The 19,980-nt window shown below is 51.0% G+C and overlaps 1 protein-coding gene across 1 annotated transcript in view; it reads right to left on the reverse strand.

Annotated features, from left to right (window-relative positions):
* Positions 1-19,980, reverse strand: part of LOC132490649 (death-inducer obliterator 1-like) — a 58,898-nt gene that overhangs the window by 16,648 nt on the left and 22,270 nt on the right. Inside the window, 6 exon segments of the mRNA XM_060099046.1 lie at positions 9,664-9,877; positions 10,670-10,882; positions 12,820-13,141; positions 13,805-14,642; positions 15,445-15,558; positions 16,306-16,480. Of these exon segments, the coding sequence (XP_059955029.1) occupies positions 9,664-9,877; positions 10,670-10,882; positions 12,820-13,141; positions 13,805-14,640 (1,585 nt within the window). The 5' untranslated portion in view covers positions 14,641-14,642; positions 15,445-15,558; positions 16,306-16,480.

Below are 19,980 nucleotides of genomic sequence, written 5' to 3' on the forward strand. Positions count from 1 at the left end.
CACAGGACCGATGGAGAAGCCGCCTCCCCAGGCGCAGGCTTTTCTCAAACTACCCACAGCGCAATGAGCCCCCACATGCTAAACAGGAGACTTCGAGATGCTCTAGCAGCCTTCCGATTTTACGCAGGGGTTGAACACCCACCAATGCCAGTCGGCTGCCGGTGCTTCTTGCAACTGTCCTAGTGAAGCAGGGAGAAAATCTGAAGTCCGGGGACAGAGGTGAGACCCTGTCTACAAATAAGGCCTGACCCCACAAGAGCCCCCAAGGCGTTCACAGCCTACACCCTGCGTGACCATCCTGGCGAAGGGCCGAGCGCTGCCCTCAGGACTGCCTTCCTCCAGTACTGGTCAGGCCAGTTCAGCCACAGGTGTTAAAAGCCCAGGGACCGCAAGATTTTTCCATTTCATAGTACAGGTGAAATTACCTATTTTTAGAAACTTTGCAACAGCGCTACACACATCCAAAACTTAGAACCCTGTCAGAAGGACTTCATTGTCATCAAGCAACAATCCTGACTGCAAATCTCCTATTTTCATCTCACAGAGCACCCCCCCAACCTTATGTCCCCTTGTCCACGGTGTCCCAATCACTGGCCCCACGTGTGCCGGCACCCCCGGGCTATGCTGTCCAGGCTTTCCCAAGACCACCCGCTCCCCGCTGAGCAGCACGCTTGTGCTCTACATCCACCCTGCTGGCTGTCACCCACGTCCCGTCAGCAAGTCACAGCTGTCTGACAAAGGAGGAACTGGCCACGTCATAGGAACTCAGAACTACGTTTCTACGTGTATTATTCATCAGCTCAAATCCATATTCCTAAGGCGCTACCATACCTCAGTACATGGAAACTTATCTTTACCAGCTCAGCCTCGGCTAACGGGGTCCACAGCACCTCATCTAGGCGGGGGGTGGGGGGAGAGACTGCTAGAGCTGAAGTTAAATGAAATGGACAGAGGCCCCTCTTCTTGGGGGAAGGAACGAGAGTGGAGTGGAGTGGAGCGGGACGCGGTGCCAGCTGTGACTGCCAGCAGGGGATGAAGGAACAAATCCGTCAGGATTAAAATCGAGTCCTAAAACCAGCTCACTCACTGACTGTATACAAACTTTGCTGAGATTATTTTAGTAGCACACTTTTAAGCCACTCTAAAAAGCTGGCCTAAGGGGCTTCCAGAATTCTCAATGAGGCACCCATGATGGGGCCTCAAACAAATCTTACCATGTGACATTTACATTGTTTCAAGTGAGAATTCCTGTTGACTCCGAACACATTCACTCCCTAAGATCAACGCTCCTACTGGTCTAACCGGTGTTTTGTCTCATTCAGGGAAAACAGAAGCCAGGAGCTTAATTTTAGGACATTCACAATACAGGTGATTAAAGTGACCTGCTATCCAAGAGTGGTAACGGCAAATGAACGTACTCTATTTAAAAAGCAGGGGATGGCTTTCCTTAACCATCGTGCTGCTCTTCTAGAAGATTAGCTGCTTCTGGCTTTTATTTTTATTTTTTATTTTTTTGTTTTGTTTTATTTTTTTTTTTGCTGTACGCGGGCCTCTCACTGCTGTGGCCTCTCCCGTTGCGGAGCACAGGCTCCGGACGCACAGGCTCAGCGGCCATGGCTCACGGGCCCAGGCGCTCCGCGGCACGTGAGATCTTCCCGGACCGGGGCCCGAACCTGTGTCCCCTGCATCGGCAGGCGGACTCTCAACCACTGCGCCACCAGGGAAGCCCCTGCTTCTGGCTTTTAAAAGTCAACTTTCATTATCCCTCACCTGCGTCTCAGAGCGTATGTAAGTATGATTACATAAATAAAAAGTTGGTAAAATGTGGAAACTGGTGGACCCCAACAAGTCAGCTCTATCCCTCTTCTACTTTGAGGAAAAATGCTCAAAACCGAAAACAGTTGCATGTGGTCCCACCGTCAGCTGGATGCGGGTTAGCTGCTGCTGGAATGAATGGCAGTGACACCATGTCGTGCCAAAGCGACTGACAGCGACAGAAGCATTACTTCTGAGTAGAGCTAAAATCACATTTGCAAATGCTTCATCCAAATTCCCTTTTAACTGTACTGTGTGTATACATTCACAGAAGAGCAAGGCGTAACCAGCCGGCCTCGAAGCGCCAGTTCTAGAACAGGACAGCAGCCCCCCCCCCCCCGGCAGAGTGGCTCCAGCAGTGGCCGGGCCCCCAGTGCTGCCGGCTCGAGGCAGGGTGACCACCTGCCCACGTGCCGGACAGAGACGGCCTCCTCGGAATGTACACCCAGTCTGGGCCATCCCGGGGGCTGCCGATGGGGCAAAGAGTGGCCCAAGTTCCAGGCCAGGTGCTGTCTCGGGGAGCAGATGCAGGAGGAAAGGCTGGCCGGTGGCCAGGCCACCGCCCCAGATGACGTCGTTTCTGCTGCGTCTGGCCATTGGTTTCTACTGGAAACGAGTTGTTTGTGGGGAAGCCCGGCAGGAACCAGGCAGGCCGGTGCGCTCAGGGACCAGCAACAATCTAATTGGCTAACTTCCCAGTAAGCATGAACCTGGGGGCCTTCCCACAGGGCAAGCTGGGCCGCGGTGCTATGGCATCGCTGGCCACTGGGTGGCACTGGTGGGCCTTCGAGGGGACAGGAGGAAAAGGGAGTGGAAGCTGTGTTACTGGGAGCAGCCAGTGCTGTGCAGCAGCACAAGGAACCGGCGCCTGGCGAGAGCCGAGTCGCACCGCACAGCACAGCACCGCGCGGCCCCCGCCCAGTCACAGCTCAGGGACAGCCGTTGCCGGGGTGGGCCACTGAGAAACCCTGAGGGACGGTCACTGCTTTATACCTTTCGTCCTGCCCCAAAGAGGTGCCAAGTTACCCTAAAAATCCCCAGATATGAGGCTTTCAGTCACACTGACACGGTGGGGGGCAGGGGGGGAGACACTACTCAGAATGATTGGCTGTAAATGCCAAAGGAATCGAAGAGCTTCGGATGTGACCAGGTGCCAAGCAAGCCCACGTGGTGCAGGTCGGAGCATCCCCTCCCCCCCGCCATTCCCACAGGGCCCCAGATCCACCCAGGCTCAGTGGTGAGGCCGAGGCAGCTACCGCCACAAGGCCCGGGTAACGTAACGGGACCAGCCAGGGCTCAGAGGACACAGTGGACCAGCGGCAGGGGTTGAGGGGAGTGGACTCTGCTCACTGTGACATCAGTTCTAATTTCAGCTCAGCCTGACACGTGTACGAAGACGTTTCGCATTACAACTTTGTTTCTTGGCTGTCAAGACTTTAGTGTGAAAATTCAAGTAGCAAGAGAGAACCATTTTACTTTTGTGCCTTTGCTTAAATAGTTTGCAGTGAATTATTCCTGTAGAAGTTATGCTTACACAGAAACAGAGACAATCCCCACCGAAGACTTGGGAGGCCTGATCTCCATCTCTGGGGCCCTCACGCCAGCTGCCCTCCATCACTAGGGGTCTGTATGTGGGTCCACAGCCAAACTGCCATGATCTGGGGCTACACAAAGCTTGTCCAGATTGACTTTTTCTTACTCATGTGCAGTATTTGAGCGACTTACACCTCAAGAGAGGTGCACAGAACTGGCCGTAACAAGCTTGCAAAAAACCAAGTACGCCTCCGGAGGCAAATGGACCCTTCCTTCTTTTCAGAGTTTCACAGATTTTGAAAACCAAAACCCAATTCACGTTGGACTGGTAATATATGAAAAAAATGGTCACATCATCCTTCAGCACGAACCACGAGAAGGAAACGGGGCCGAGGCTGTGTGCGAGGCAGGCGTTCCACTCTCCTGTCTACGCCAACTGGACTGGCGGGGACTGGCCGCCAGACCTGACACTCAGCTGCAAGTAGAGCTGCTGCTTTCCCTCATCTCCAAAACCCGCCAACAGGCACTTTCACCACTTTGACAAGGTTCAACTTTAACTGTTATCTGTGCCTGCGCCATCTGCTACTTCAAGCAACATGATGGGGTCGAGGGCGTGATAAGACTCTGGGGCACAGAGCCTGCGGCACCTGCTGACCCCGGCGGGTTTAGCGGCCGTTACCTTTGTGCTCGTCTTGCTGACGCCTCCAGGTGCACGGCAACACCCCGACCTTCGTTGACAGAAATCAAAGTGGAAACCCTTCTTATCGATCTTCCAGGTTTACTTCTTTAACTTTCAGAAGGTAAGACTATGACTACGTGCACGGTGAGGTGCAACACGCAAAAAATCAAAAACATTACTTTACAGCTTCAAGTATACCGGAGACTCCTACACCATGTGGGCGGGTTTACAGCTGCATCTTCAGAAAGATCCCTTGGGACTCCATGCCACCTAAAGGAATCTGCCGCGGGACCGTCTGCAAACAGTACCACAGGAGATGCAGAGCCCCAGAGGCCACATGAAGGCCAAAGGGCAGGTGAGGTGAGCAGGACCAACCCTGCTAGAAACTTCTACCCCAAACTCCCGCTAAAGCACAAGAACTAAGGGGGGCAGCCAGGATACAGCTGAGGGTCTCTGTCAGAAAAAGTACATGTACATGCAAAACCTTCCCTGCACTAATTTTCTGAACAGTTGGCTATTAAAAAAAAAAAAACCTGTAAAAAGTAAAACACTTAAAAATACGAGAGAATGCCAAGGACCAAGAAAATTCCAGGTATTTGGATAACATTAAAAACAGCTGTCAAGGTAAATCCTTATCAGGACAAGTTTTGGTTCTCTCTCCAAATGGGGGGAGGAAATTGGTGAGATGTACAAGGCTGCTTTGTCCCCACCCACATTTTTTTGCCACTGCAGATCTGGAAGAGACAGAGAAAAACAGCTCGTGTAGCTGATAAAACATGCCTCTCCCACCGTTCCATTCCTACCAAACACCCCTTGGTCCAGGCAGCGCCCCCCATCTATGTCACCATGGGGACCTGTCTTCTCTTACTACCTGTGAAGCGTGCTCCCGGAACTCACACCACCGATCCCTGTGAAACCCGCGCCCCCAGATCCACTTCGCCACAGCACAGGAACCGGACATGTGGCACACGGAGACCATGGGGCAACGCTTACGTCAGGGTAGGATGCTAACACATCACTGGACCTGGGTGCACAGGTTCTGCCAGGGGTCCCCATTTCAATTCTCAAACCTACATGGAACTGCAGAAATCTGATTTTCTAGTCAAAATTTATTCAGGTCCCCAGAGTTTCAAGTCATCTCGGAGCCATTGAGGGAGCCCCAAACATGGGAACATGTACCTATGCCTAACACAATTCCACTTCCAAACCCTAAGCAACCAGGGCCACTTTAGAAGAACATCTTCAGCCCTCTTCGTGCCTGTGCCTGGACAGTAACGAGAGGCGATGAAGAGGAAATCAAGAGAAACCATGAGGAGGACTACGAGACACAGGGAATTTCCTGGGGGGAAATACAATGGCAACTGTTTCCCTAAGTTACACTGTTTTTGTTTTCAGAAACTCTGAAAAACAATTTAAAAAACTCATCAGAGAACAAGTGGGTGTTAATCCCATCACTGTGAGGACCTTAAGATCTACTGACTGCCCCACGAGAGAAGCAGGTCAGAGCCTCTGTGTAGCAAGGTCTTGCCCACGATGCTCATGCAAGGCTGCCCTGAACCCACAACCCAAGGCCAGTGCCAATGGCCTGGGAGAAGTGGGGTGGGGGCAGAGCACCTCCAGGGGCCGCACACTGGCTGCCTAAGGATCCACCCAAGACCTGACCCGAGTCCAGGGCAACATGGGAAACGCCCCCTCCGAAGAGCGGTCCCGGCATCACCTGCACCCAGAAACATATCATGCTCTGCAGCCAGGGAGGCGGGTGGGGGCGTGGTGGGGATGCAGGGCTCTGCTGAGTGTGTGCGGGGGGCCCCCTCCCATTGTGCCTGTGTGTGGGGACCCGCGGAAGGTCCACAGCCACTGCCACTGTCAAGTAATGGTTTGGGGAAGAGGCAGAGGCACAGCTGCTGCTCACCGAGGCTCCAGTCGGGTGTTTACCTTCGACCTTTTACACTCCTCCCAATCCTCTTTTGGGAAGATGACATTTCTGGGATAACAGAAAATGATCAGAAGCAACTAGCTCAACAGCATGTCCCTTATGCAGGCTACAAGCTGTGGCCATCCGTCCACGTACTTCTGAGACGTAAATGTGCTACAGTAATCGAGACAGTGTGGTACTGGCACAAAAACAGAAAGATAGATCAATGGAACAGGATAGAAAGCCCAGAGATAAACCCACGCACATATGGTCACCTTATCTTTGATAAAGGAGGCAGGAATGTACAGTGGAGAAAGGACAGCCTCTTCAGTAAGTGGTGCTGGGAAAACTGGACAGGTCCATGTAAAAGTATGAGATTAGATCACTCCCTAACACCATACACAAAAATAAGCTCAAAATGGCCTAAAGACAGAAATGTAAGGCCAGAAACTATCAAACTCTTAGAGGAAAACATAGGCAGAACACTCTATGACATAAATCACAGCAAGATCCTTTTGGACCCACCTCCTACAGAAATGGAAATAAAAACAAAAATAACACATGGGACCTAATGAAACTTCAAAGCTTTTGCACAGCAAAGGAAACCATAAACAAGACCAAAACACAACCCTCAGAATGGGAGAAAATATTTGCAAATGAAGCAACTGACAAAGGATTCATCTCCAAAATTTATAAGCAGCTTATGCAGCTCAATAGCAAAAAAAAAAAACCAAACAACCCAATCCAAAAATGGGCAGAAGACCTAAATAGACATTTCTCCAAAGAAGATATACAGACTGCCAACAAACACATGAAAGAATGCTCAACATCATTAATCCTTAGAGACATGCACATCAAAACTACAATGAGATATCATCTCACACCAGTCAGAATGGCCATCATCCAAAAACCTAGAAACAATACATGCTGGAGAGGGTGTGGAGAAAAGGGAACACTCTTGCACTGCTGGTGGGAATGTGAATTGATAGAGCCACTGTGGAGAACAGTATGGAGGTTCCTTAAAAAACTACAAATAGAACTACCAGATGACCCAGCAATCCCACTACTGGGCATATACCCTGAGAAAACCATAATTCAAAAGGAGTCACGGGCCTCCCTGGTGGCGCAGTGGTTGAGAGTCCGCCTGCCGATGCAGGGGATGCGGGTTCGTGCCCCGATCTGGGAGGATCCCATGTGCCGCGGAGCGGCTGGGCCCGTGAGCCATGGCCGCTGGGCCTGCGCGTCCGGAGCCTGTGCTCCGCAACGGGAGAGGCCACGACAGTGAGAGGCCCGCATACCGCAAAAAAAGAAAAAAAAAAAAAAAAAAGGAGTCACGTACCAAAATGTTCATTGCAGCTCTATTTACAATAGCCCGGAGATGGAAACAACCTAAGTGTCCATCATCCAATGAATGGATAAAGAAGATGCGGCACATATATACCATGGAATACTACTCGGCCATAAAAAGAAACGAAATTGAGCTATTTGTCATGAGGTGGATGGACCTAGAGTCTGTCATACAGAGTGACGTAAGTCAGAAAGAGAAAGACAAATACCGTATGCTAACACATAGATATGGAATTTAAGAAAAGAGAACGTCATGAAGAACCTAGGGGTAAAACAGGAATAAAGACACAGACCTACTTGAGAATGGACTTGAGGATATGAGGAGGGGGAAGGGTAAGCTGTGACAAGGCGAGAGAGAGGCATGGACACATATACACTACCGAACGTAAGGTAGATAGCTACTGGGAAGCAGCCACATAGCAAAGGGAGATCAGCTCGGTGCTCTGTGACCACCTAGAGGGGAGGGATAGGGAGGGTGGGAGGGAGGGAGACGCAAGAGGGAAGGGATATGGGAACAGACGTACATGTATAACTGATTCGCTTTGTTATAAAGCAGAAACTAATTTAAAAAATGCGCTGGGAAGGTCGTCAGTGAGGAGGTGATGTGCAGAGGAGGGGGGTGGGACAGAGGGAAGAGAAACCCGGCCTGTGAGCAGAGCCACCACCTCCTTGAGGCCGGGCTCCCCGCCCCTCCACCCCAATCTTCCCTCAAAAACCGGGAAGTCAGAACTGGGGATAAGTAAGCACCCACCCCTTCCCCAAACCCCGCCAGCTTTCCTTTCTCACTGTGCGCCCTACATCTGACTCTACACTCCGAGCCTGGGGGCAGTCTCCCGATTCTGGTCGACAGAGATGGAAATCAACTAAATTGAGATCAATCACCCAGGGTTTTGTGGCTACACCTCGGTTTCCCTTTCATTCTGTCACGTGCCTATAACCAACTGAGAACATTCAGCCCAGGATTCCAACATGACGGCTCCCCACCCATTCACAGCTGGGCGATGCTTATATTTAGGTCCACTCGTAACCCCTGTAGAGGCGCTACGGTGTAGAGGTGCTATAACTTGATGGATGTTTGCGACACGTTGTTAGCATAAAGTTCTTGGTTCAAACAACCTGAGGTGTACTGAGACTCTTTAATACAGCAACTGGTTAATTCTATATTTAACCACTCACTCCAAAAATCCAAAAATAAATACACAAATAAATATGTATATAGACATATACACACACAGTATTGCTTGGCAGTTTACTTGCAACTCCATTTCTTAGGTCTTGGGTCATTTACATTCTCAAAATGCAGCTAGTTATGCAGTCTTCTAACCACACTACATCCACGAGGCCTTCCCTCAGGCCGCTGGCCTAAACAGCCGGCTGAGAGGAGGAAGCAGCACGTGGCTATAATCCTGGAATTTAGGGCCATTTAACCTCTTGTGCTTTTAAAACAAGTTGCAAGAGTATAAAAGATAGCATAAATAAAAACACAAAATGACCTTAATCATAGAAAAATAAGAATAAGATGCGCCCCAGAGCAATTTACATTTCTAAAATTTAATTTTGGAGAATGAGCTGAGAAAAAGAAGAAAGAGAAAAGATTCAAGCTGCATGATCTCATCTGGGATTGCAAAGGTCTGTCTGAACTTGAAGCCTGGGTGGCATGACCCAGCAGTGCACGCCAAGACTCCTGGTCTGGGTGCTGCTCAGAGTGGAGAGACATTGTGCTCACTTACTTTCAAGCACGGGAAGCAGGGTAAACAGCCTTCAAGACTGGCATGTGTGTTTATGTTCTGTGTAGTATGTGAATTGGACATAAAAAAAATTCCGGTTCGGTCAAGAATAATATAACTCCTGCAAATCATGCTTCAGTTGAAAATCAGCTGCAACACTACTGTGCTAATAGTAATAGGCTCCCACAATATACAAAGAAGTGAGGGTCACGTGTGCTGGGAGCAGACTGTGTGGAAAGGCCCCCGCGTGGAGAGCCCACAGCAGTGACGGCGCAGTGGTGAACACCTGGATGACGGCGGACCCTGAGTGCCGGGCAGCGCGCCCCCTTGTCAGATTCTGCTGAAGATACTACACATACTTACCAGAGCCTGGTAATAAAGAAAAGCGATTAAAGACATCAGTCGTCGGAGGTGAGACATTCAGCAACGGGGCTGGTACAGCTTTTTGGAAACACGGACAGGAAGTCCCGACAGACTAAGGATGGGCACGCGGGGCTCAGGAGGCCTCCTGGACTTGGGCAAGGGCTTTGATCTCCGCAGGTGCAGCAGAAAACACGGCTAGAACTCCTAGCTCTGGACAGGCCCGAGTGCACGGCCGTCCAGAAAGACCGGGAAGGGTCCAGAGCTCCCCCCCGGGTGATACATACATTTATACAACAGTGGCGGCCAGGGGGCGGCAGTCTTTTCTGGCTTTACTGCATTGTAATTGTGGTCGCTGGCCCACGACGGCGTGCTGCTCTCACAGGGCGGCTCCTTAGCGAGGACCTCACTCCTTGGAGGCACCACCACCACCTTCCTCGCTGTGTTCTCCTTCTTGTCTGGAGCCGGTCTCTTGTGCACAGAAGAGATTTTAATGCCTGCCTGGATAATCAGTAAAGCCCCAATCATGAACGAGGTCAGAAATTAACCTTTGCGCATTTCACTCTGCAGTGAGGGTCACGACTCAATCAGCTCCTGGACCATCCTAAGCCCAATGCACTGCATCTGCTCAGCAGAGGGCTTGGCTACTCCCCCACATCCAGCAGGCCCGCATCAACATCCGAACGATGAGAAGGTCCCTGACACAACAACCCGTCAACCTAGCATCCTGATGAGGCGCTAGGCCGCCACGATAACCGAGGGGCCGTGGAGTGAGGCAGTGAAGCAAGGCGGAGAGCACGGCAGACCGGGGCCCCGTGTGAGAACGCACCCAAGCAGCACTGACAGGCAGGAGCTGCAGACACAACAGCACGTGGAGAAAGGACAGGCGTACAAACGACATCTCTGTACCCCACCAGGCACACAGTGCGGCGCCCCCAGAACCCACTGGCCACCCCGCAGCTGGCACGTCAATTCCCTGCACAGACTCCAGCAGGGACCACTCTCCTCCCAGCAGGGCTGGCGTGTGGGTGGAGAGCTATTCCACGCAGCAGCCGGTTCCCACGTTTCTATCAGTTAATCCCTCGGCAGGAGGCGGAGAAGGAAAATACGAGAACACGTGCCTATTTGTCATTTCGACAAGAACACTGGTGGGCAAGGCGGAGGGCAGTGTGAAGGTGCCTGCATCCCGTCCGGGCCTGTGTGCCCTACACTCTCCAAATCAACCCACCGAGCCTGTAACCTCCAGACGCTCATGGTTTGAACTACACAAATGGTTGGTTTCAGTCAACTTACCTGAACGCTCCATTTCTGAAGAATGATTTTTTCCGGCTTTGTCTTGGGTTTCTCTTTAGGTTTTGGTTTCTCCTCTTTCCCTGCGCTCAGGAAGCGCATGGTGGCCGCGGCGTGTTTCCGGATACACTCGCTGCTGCAGTAGACAGAGTCGGGCTGCGCCACGCTCGAGCACCCGGGGCCAATGCATCTGGCGGCACCAGGCGCCTCTAGGACCTGCAGGATCAGACGTGGCTTCAGTGTACTCACCCACTAGGTGGGTATGGCACTTTGTAACATAACTATTTATGGTACCGGGATGACTGCTTTTAATCATGTATGAAAAAACTATGAATAAACATGTACCTTTGTTTATTCAAAACACACAAATCTACCTCCCCTGAGGAAGGCCCTCGGGTTCTTACCTGCCCTTCAGCCACGCAAGAAGGGCGGAACCCTAAGCGGACCCGGCGCTCACGCTGCGCACTTCTCAACACAATGGGGTTTCACACCACAAGTAGGTTCCCTTATCGGGCAAATGGGCAGGGATTTTACCAACGAATTAAGATCCCAAGTGAGAGGATTCCGAGTTAGTCCAAAGGGTCCAACTTCGTCAACTGAAAACCCTTCAAAGAGGAACTGAGCCTCCAGAAGAGAGAGGATTCCACTGCTGGCTCTGCTGAGAGGGCGCCCATGCCTAGGCTCGGCGGGCAAGGCTGGGAGACGACACCCAGGACACCCAGTTAACCGTGGCTCTCAGAAACAACAGATCACTTTTTGCTATCATCAGGCCACAAAAATCGCCCGGGATATAGGTTTCATGCTAAACCAAGTCAGAGCTTTTGGAAGTGGATCTTTCCCCAGCCGAGCCTCTGATACCTCAGGCCCCACAGACACCTGGAGGGCAGTCTTGTAAGACCCAGAGCAGAGGGGGCCCAGCTAAGCCAGGCCTGGATTTCGGAGCTAATAAATGTGTGTTGTTTAAGCTGCTGAACAAGTCTGTGGCTGCCTGCCGTGCAGTAGGAGCCTGGTTCACTACAAGGGCTGAACACAGCTGTCCATGATCACTAGAGCATGTTCTGATGGTCGAGACTAATAACATACATGAACATACCCCTCCAATGTACTGGAGCAAAATCTTAAATCTCAAATTATGCACTGAATTGTTTTTCCTCCACAGAATCCAAGTTTTACTCAGAGAAATACTTAAGTTTCTGGGTAGTCTCAAACACATCAGCAATCACAGGACGTTTCCTACTGACTTCCATTCCCATTCATTCTCTTCCTTACCAGTTCTCATCATACTTCCACTCGATGCCTCCTCGTACGCCCATGACAGGTAAAATTTAAACGGTCCAGCCCTCGAGGCTACCTCAGTGCAAGGGGGAGACGGCGGGAAGCTAGGACACGGCCACCGCAAGGTCGTCTGCATGCCCAACACTGGCTAGAGCACGGGCTGTGGGGGCGGCATGGGCCCCCAATTCAAGGAAGGCCTGGGGTGAAAACATGCTCTGAGTAGGACGATCGTGAGAGCCTCAGACAGCTCTCAAGATGCACGGAATCCATGACAAAGAATCACGGCCCTTGGGCAGGAGACACGAGTGAACAGAGTTGAGAAAGGAGAAAACACAGCTGCACAAGCACTGGTGAGTGGGAGAACACCATAACAGAGCGCGTGCCAGCCGCAGCTGTCTTGTCAGCCTGGGGACCCGTGCGGGCACCACCGCTGGCCTTGGCATCTTGCTGCGAGGCAGGGACTAAGACCACTGGTTCTCTCAAGGCGTTGACGGGTACTATAGGTGCACACGTGCCCCTGTGACTCAAAAATAATTTTGTTTGTTCACATATGTACTTCAAACTCCGGATCCATTCATGAGAAAACTTAAGGGAAGACTTACAAAAGTGAGTCTACTTATGGAAAATGTTAAGTCAGTAATAACAGCATAGGAGATAGATATGATTAACAAACATAGAGAAAGAATAGACAGGCGTGCCAGCCTTAAGCAGGTGCATGGACCTGGGAGCTCGCAGAGCCCAGCCCCGCGCCCAATGCCACTCCTGGGAAAAGCTAACTTATCTCAGGAGACAAAACCTTCTGTCTTGATGTTTCTGCCAACGGCAGCTGAGGGCTCCACAGTCACCTCTACTGCTGACCTTGGGAGACAGGTACTTACGGGCTGGAATATCTTGAGTTTTTTCTTGCAACTTGCGTTTGCAGCTTTCTCAATTCTAACCTTAATTCCTTGGTCTTCATTCGATTTCTGCTCCACGATTCCTAGACTTGTACAGTCCATGCCGTCGGCATCTGCAGCTCTCGACCTCGAGTCCTGCGTGCCTGTGGTCTCGGAGCTGGGCTCGTCCTGCACTTGCAGGATGGTGCAGTTTGGGCAGATGTAATCCTGCCCGTTCCTTTCCAAGAGCCTCCCTCGAGCCTCAGAAATGCCCACACAGTCGCCATGAAACCATTCTTCACATCGGTCATAGCAAATCATAAACCTGGAATGATAAAATAAGGAATGGAGATTATTATTAGTATTACGAATGGAAAGTGAGAGACCAACTCAATTTTAAACACAAGTCAAATTTCAACATTCTATTATGAAAAAAACAAAAATATTACAGACACGTGGACAGAACAGAATAAAGAGCATCCACGTGCCCCTCTCAATTTTACTAACATTCAATCAAATTTGCTTCACCTTTTCTTTCAGGGGAGCACTCTGCCCTGGACACCACAGTTCTTGTCCACAGGAGGGCAGCCATGCCTTTACCCGCCCCCTCCCTGAGCTGCCCCAACGTCCACACCACAGCCCAGTCGCAGCCGGTCTGGAGCAGCGTCACCCAGCGAGCTCTCTGGGACAGCAGATCCTCTCTGCTCCAGGCCGCCCTGTCCGTGGCTGCTGGGACCGAGGCAGCCAATGTCCCACGCCAGCCCCCACCTCGGTGGAGGGTGTGGCTCTTGGCAGTGCCCACCCATGCCGTATTTGTTGTTGTTTTTTGACAACGACTTGCTCGTCTTTCCCAAGAGAACAAGTCCCTCATTCAGGCCACCCTGGGACTCTCTCAACTAAGACGAATGGAAAACCCTCTCTGGCACTTTCCACACCTCGGACTTCCCCCCGGAAGCCTGGGCAGCCACTTCATCCCCCCACGACCCACCTGCTGTTGTGAGGCTGGCGGCACAGGCAGTACAGGGCATTGGGGTCGTACACCTCACATGCGGGCTTGTGTCGGACTGCGTCTCCGGGTTCCTCTGCATGCCCCCCTGGGGCCGCCCTCCCTTCCAGCTGGCTCTCTCTGTCCATTTTCGCCACCTGGGACGCAGCCCCCAGGTCGGCCTCCGGCTCCCGCGGGATGGGCCGCGAACCCTCCATCGCATCGCCTGCCTCAGCATCCACGGTCTCCACCGGGTCCTCCTCCCGATGCTTCTTCCTCAGACGGTTCTGGATGCCCTTTGGGGGCCTGTCGGTGGGCTCCTGCTCGCGCTTTCTCCGCAGGCCATTCTGGAGTTCTTTCAAAGTCAAACCGTCACTGTGGCTATTGGAGGTGTCAATCTCGTCGCCACGCCCTCTGGCCTTTGCCGAGGAGGCCGTTCGTTCCTTAGCACCCGTGCAGCCAGGCCTGGGACCGCTATTCCCGTCCGAGGTGCTCTCCATGCTCCCCTCGGAGGCGCTCTCCGCTTCTGTCACTGGACAGGACGCCGGCTCCGCTGAGGCCTCTAGGGACATGGAGGTGCCCCTCCGGCCCCGGCGCCGGACCGTGGTCAGGAACTCCTCCACCCGCTCCGTACGCTTCGGCTGCCTTCCGCTGCGACGCAGCGACGGGCTCTGCTGCTGCCCGGGCAGCAGCTCCAGGGCATCCACCTCCGCATCCCCGGCGCCCTCGCGCTTGCCGATGGTGCTCCTCCGGAACCTCCACGTCTTCCTGAACACTTTGCGGGTGGGCTTGATGGCCTTGGGCGCGTCCTCACCACTCGGGTCATCCTCCTCGTCCATACCTAACAGGGAAATGCAACCAAACCACGCCAGGCGTCAGCCAGGGCCGCGGTCCAGGCCCAGGACCGGCACCCACCAGCCACGAGAGTGCACCAGAAGGGGCACCACCCGCACGGAGGAAACCCAGACACAGTGAATCGCAACAATTCTCCACCTACAAAAACCGAAGGCTCTTCCTAAAGTGCACTGAGAGGATTCAAGGTGATCTCTGAAGAAAAGTGTAACAGTTACGGAGCTAATGTTCAGTAGAAAAACACAGCTAGCAAACCAAATCTGTGCATCTGTCAACTGCTGAGGACGAGGATTTGTACAAGAGGTAGCGGGGAAAGAGGAAGCGAGCAGCAGTGCTGCCAGGACAGGACAGGGTGGCGGGTGCCTCGGGCTCTCCCGCACAGAGACGCGGGGCCCACCTGGCTCTGCCCGCAGAGCTCGGTGGACAGAACGCCGTGCTGGCCCTGGGCCTAGTGCTTGGAAGCCCCAAGCTGCGTGTGAGACGTCTGACCACGTTGCTGGAGGGATCATGTGGAGATGGGGGATTCGGACCCTGAACACCCACACCCAGCCCCCGCTGAGCCCTGCCCAGATTCCCGAGCCACGACTGTGTTGACACAAGATGGGCCCATCCAGCTCTGCACGCAGGGTCTGCAGCAGCAGACGATGAGGACACTGAGAAAATTCTGACCCACGCAGCACCTGTGGTATTTATTTCTTCTCTCCTCTTTCTAACAGACTGTTTAAATGGTCGTGTTTGTGAAAACTTCACTCCTGTTTAAAATGAAAAAGCCTGAAAAAGATAATATATACCTTGAGAATTTTTTTCCCAAGCTGCGCGGGCTTCAATTACATTTAAATGCTAACAATGACTCAGGTTTTATGCCATGATCCATTCCAGGGGAAGGACTAGTACAGAATGGAAACCTTCAAACAGAAAACACACAAAATTAAAAATCACAAGTAACTGAACTCTCTTTTTCGTTCCCACTAAGTATGGTCACCTCCCATTTCCATGTCCAGGTCTGCAACTCCCCCACCCTGGGCCTGGGCCCACACTCTCCCAGGCCACTTGGAAGCTTGCAGGAGTAGCTGTGACATCAGCACCTGTGCCACCAAGGACCACGCCACTGTCCTGGTCACCCAAGTCTTTCTGCAGGAAGGACTCTCCTCTACAAAACACAGTTCTCACCAGAGCCAACAAACAACATCATCGTAAATGCACTAAAGAAACCACCCATGGGGCCTCCCTGGTGGCGCAGTGGTTGAGAGTCCGCCTGCCGATGCAGGGGATACGGGTTCGTGCCCCGATCTGGGAGGATCCCATGTGCCGCGGAGCGGCTGGGCCCGTGAGCCATGGCCGCTGGGCCTGCGCATCCGGAGCCTGTGCTCCGCAATGGGAGAGGCCACGACAGTGAGAGGCCCGCATACCGCAAAAAGAAAAAAAAAAAAGAAAAAGAAACCACCCATGTAAAAATAAAGTAGTGCTCTGAATCAGATTCTTAACACACAATTAGACACTCTTCAAGAAATCTTGGGCTAAAGCTTAACCCACTGCAAACAAATACTAATGTCACATCAGTTTCTTTACATATAATGCCGCTTTTGAAATAGAAAACATGACATCAAAACTTAAAATTGTGTTGCTGGCGTTTAACACTATTGCCACGTTACCTGCCCCACACGGAAGCTTGGGCGCTTCTTCCGACTTCCCAGAAACAATGAAAACCTGGCCGATGCAACTGCGGGGTCCAAGGGAAGCGCCAAGCCCCGAAACCCTGCTGCTGCCGGTCACTATTCACAGATTACAATGCAGATTATCTCGAGACAGTCACCACGGAGTAAGCTCCTAAAAGAAGACAACAAAACCGTTTAAAGATTTAAAGCAACTATAACTAAAATCATGTTTAAGAAAAAAAAGGCATGAAGCTTTCCAAACAATCTCTTATTTGAATGTACATTACATGACCCACAAAGACACTGGGCGAGTCGACAAACAATAGCCACAAAACAAAGTCCCCTGCTTCCTTAAGGACTTTTAAAGAAGGGAAGATACTTTGACTACACTCTGAAAGCAGGGGGCTGGAAAGGCCTCCGCTTGCGCACTGGTGGGGAGGAAGCTGGTGGGCAGAGGGCAGAGGCCTCAGTGGGAAGGAGGGTTTCAAAACTGATCATTGGTACCAGCTGCTTTCCAATTACAATCGTACTTTTAAGATGGACCCAGGTCAGTAAAAACCCAGAGACAGAGAGAAAGGAACAAAACATGAAAAGATGAACAAAAAAATTACACATGAAAGTCATTATTTAGAAATTCTTTTCTGTTTTAAATCTATTTATTTAAGTTTTGGCTGTGTTGGTCTCTGTTGCTGTGCGTGGGTTTTCTCTAGTTGCAGTGAGCGGGGGCTACTCTTCGTTGTGGTGCGTGGGCTTCTCATTGCGGTGGCTGCTCTTGTTGTGGAGCACGGGCTCTAGGCGCATGGCTTCAGTAGTTGTGGTACGCGGGCTCACTGGTTGTGGCTCGTGGGCTCTAGAGCACAGGCTCAGTAGTTGTCGCACACGGGCTTAGTTGCTCTGCCGCATGTGGGATCTTAAGGTCCCTGACCAGGGATCAAACTCGTGTCCCCTGCCTCGGCAGGCGGATTCTTAACCACTGTGCCACCAGGGAAGCCCTAGAACACTATACCTATGTCATCCTTTTAGTTAAAAATCTAAGGAAGATTTCAGAGGACTAATGGGATGATGATTGAACATCACCAAGGTACAGCTCATCTATGTGTATTTACATATTTAAAGAACGTTTCTCCTCCTGTGCCCTCATTCAATCACGATACCTAGTTTGCTCCACAAACGTGTCTCTGTTTCTAGGTAAGTCCTCAGTGTTAACATTTTAACACATTTTGCTTTCTAGACCCAGGACTCCCTGCCCGCAACTCACCTCTTCCTCACCTCACACCAACTGCCTCCCCTGTAACTGTGGTCTCCTTGGGTGACCTCAGAGCCAACATTCCGTCCCACCTCCTTTTAAAGAGATAGCGACCATCTCACTCTGGTCACCCCCGGCCCCCCATGGCCACCACCTCTCTCACATACGGCCAACCCATCTCAAAATGAGAAACTTCTCAGGAGAAACTGTTCAAAACAGTGAACATTTATAAAAGCAAAGAAATTACGATGGTCTCAGGAATTAAAAAGGTTTTAAGGTTTGTGTTAATCTGAACCACCCACCCAAGAAAAAACCCATGCCTCTGGATTTGACTTCTGAATCATCAGAAAAGGAAAATCCAGCTATTTCTGTTAAGTGGAATGAAGTACTTTATTCAGAAGAGATCATATCATTTTAGATCATCTGGTTCATTTTGGTTCTTTTTTCTGATTTTACATTTGCAAGATCGCTTTCATAATTTCTTCCCAGAAATTCTAAGGGAAAATTTCAGGTCACGAAACAAAAACACACCCCTATGATCAAGGCAAAAGTTAAAAGAGAAGAATTGTGTTCTGTTCCTAACACAACTTAAAATGTGGGTCCACACACAACAGCAGGTCACCAAACGGTGGTCACACCGTACTACTAACAACTTTTCCCCAGAGGAAAAGAACGGTGGGCGGTCATCCCTGAAACTGGGAAAAAGAAAACCTGGAGGCGAACATGATGCACTGAGATAGTTTTGTATCGTTACATTTCTAAGTGCAAATGTCCTCTCAGCTGAAAACGGCTCCACTTCCTAAGCAGACCTAGGAATACCAACACGAAACCTTAGGTTCCCCCAGGCCACCCAAGGGCAGGAAGCAGCCCACCACCTCCCAGGCAGCTCTCCAACGTTTTGCTGTCAAGGTCCCTTTATACCCTTAAAACCTGAGGACCCCAAAGAGCGGTTGCTCATGTGGGATATGTATTTCCAAAATTAAACCTGAGAAAGGCTTTCAGAATTGTGGATGCTCCCTGATACCACATCAAACCTCGACAGGCCGCAGTTCCATGAAAAGCACTTGTGACACGAATCTGCAACCACAGCCATGAATGCTCCGCACCTTCCTGCGTCGTAACGCACTCTGAAAACATCTTTTGCCTATGTGCACGGTGGCCAGTTGGACACATGCAGAGTCCACACGCTGGCACATTTCATTAGACGACATGAGACGTATCTCTTAATGTGAGCGCCCATCTCCTGAAATGTCTTTCATTACTGGGAAGCCATCAAGCTCAGGGTGGCAGATAAAAGCTTTTCCAAATGCTAATTTTCCTTTAACACCGGAATTTTGTCATCAGTAACAAATATAGTCAGTTGATTTCCTCGAGTCTCACACTGTGCATCTTCGAGAGAACGCCTGACACACACCACCTGAAAAATGCAGTCCATCGGCACTGCTCTGCGGCCCCTGGCTGCGGGCGCCTCTGGCCCCTCAGGGGCACTACCAGGAACCTCTGTGCCAGCAGTGCGAACGCCGACCCGGCAGGGCTGGCTCACGAGGCCGACTGTGACCCTGGACAGGGCTTCTGAGCTCTTAGCCTCCAAAGGGTTTCAAAAGACACCATTTCCGGTAGCTCAAGAACATTCTGGATACACGCCAAGCACTCACACGAATCCACACTCCAGTGTCAGAGGAGAGGAAACATTTGCTTCCACAAAACTGTTCTAAAGCCCCACTTTGTTTTCCCTTCAGACTATACAACCCTTGGAAAACGTTAAGCTGCCAGAAGTGATTTTCTTTCGAGCAAAACCCAAAATACGCTCCCCAAACAAACAACGTGGGTGCTGCCCGACTCCACAAGCACGTAAATCTGAAGGCTCCACTACTACAAAGCTCGCCACAGGTAAGTAACCGCATCTTACCCATCTGAAGATGCTTAGTTCTATGGACTGGAGACTCATTTCTCTGAGATACTTTAAAATGTAATATAGAACCACAATGAAGCTCCTATTTTCACAGCACAACAAACACGAGAAAACAGTTGCGGCTTCTCAAAAACATAACACACAAGCGTGCACCTGCCCTGCCCACCTAGCGGCAAAACAAGGTGGTCCTCCGAATCTCACACCCCGAAACAACATTCAAAGCTAACAATTTTAATTTTGAAACAATTCTAACCTGCGGGTCGCAAATTATATCCAGTGCTACAACAGAACCTCATTATTTCGGTCACAAATTATATCCAATGCTACAACGTAACCTCATGATTTCGGACTCTGCTAACTCAACTTATGGTTCTAACAGGCTGGGCCAAAGTTCACAGTTACTGATATTTCACGTTAAGAGTCTTCTGTCTCATGACGAATCCTTTGCTGGGGATGAGGAGGGATTGAGAAGGTGCTGAAAGTTCTATGAAGTACTGAAAACAGCAAGCTTTCA

Source organism: Mesoplodon densirostris, chromosome 5 (genome assembly GCF_025265405.1).
Source record: "Mesoplodon densirostris isolate mMesDen1 chromosome 5, mMesDen1 primary haplotype, whole genome shotgun sequence".
Taxonomy (NCBI): Eukaryota; Metazoa; Chordata; class Mammalia; order Artiodactyla; family Ziphiidae; genus Mesoplodon; species Mesoplodon densirostris.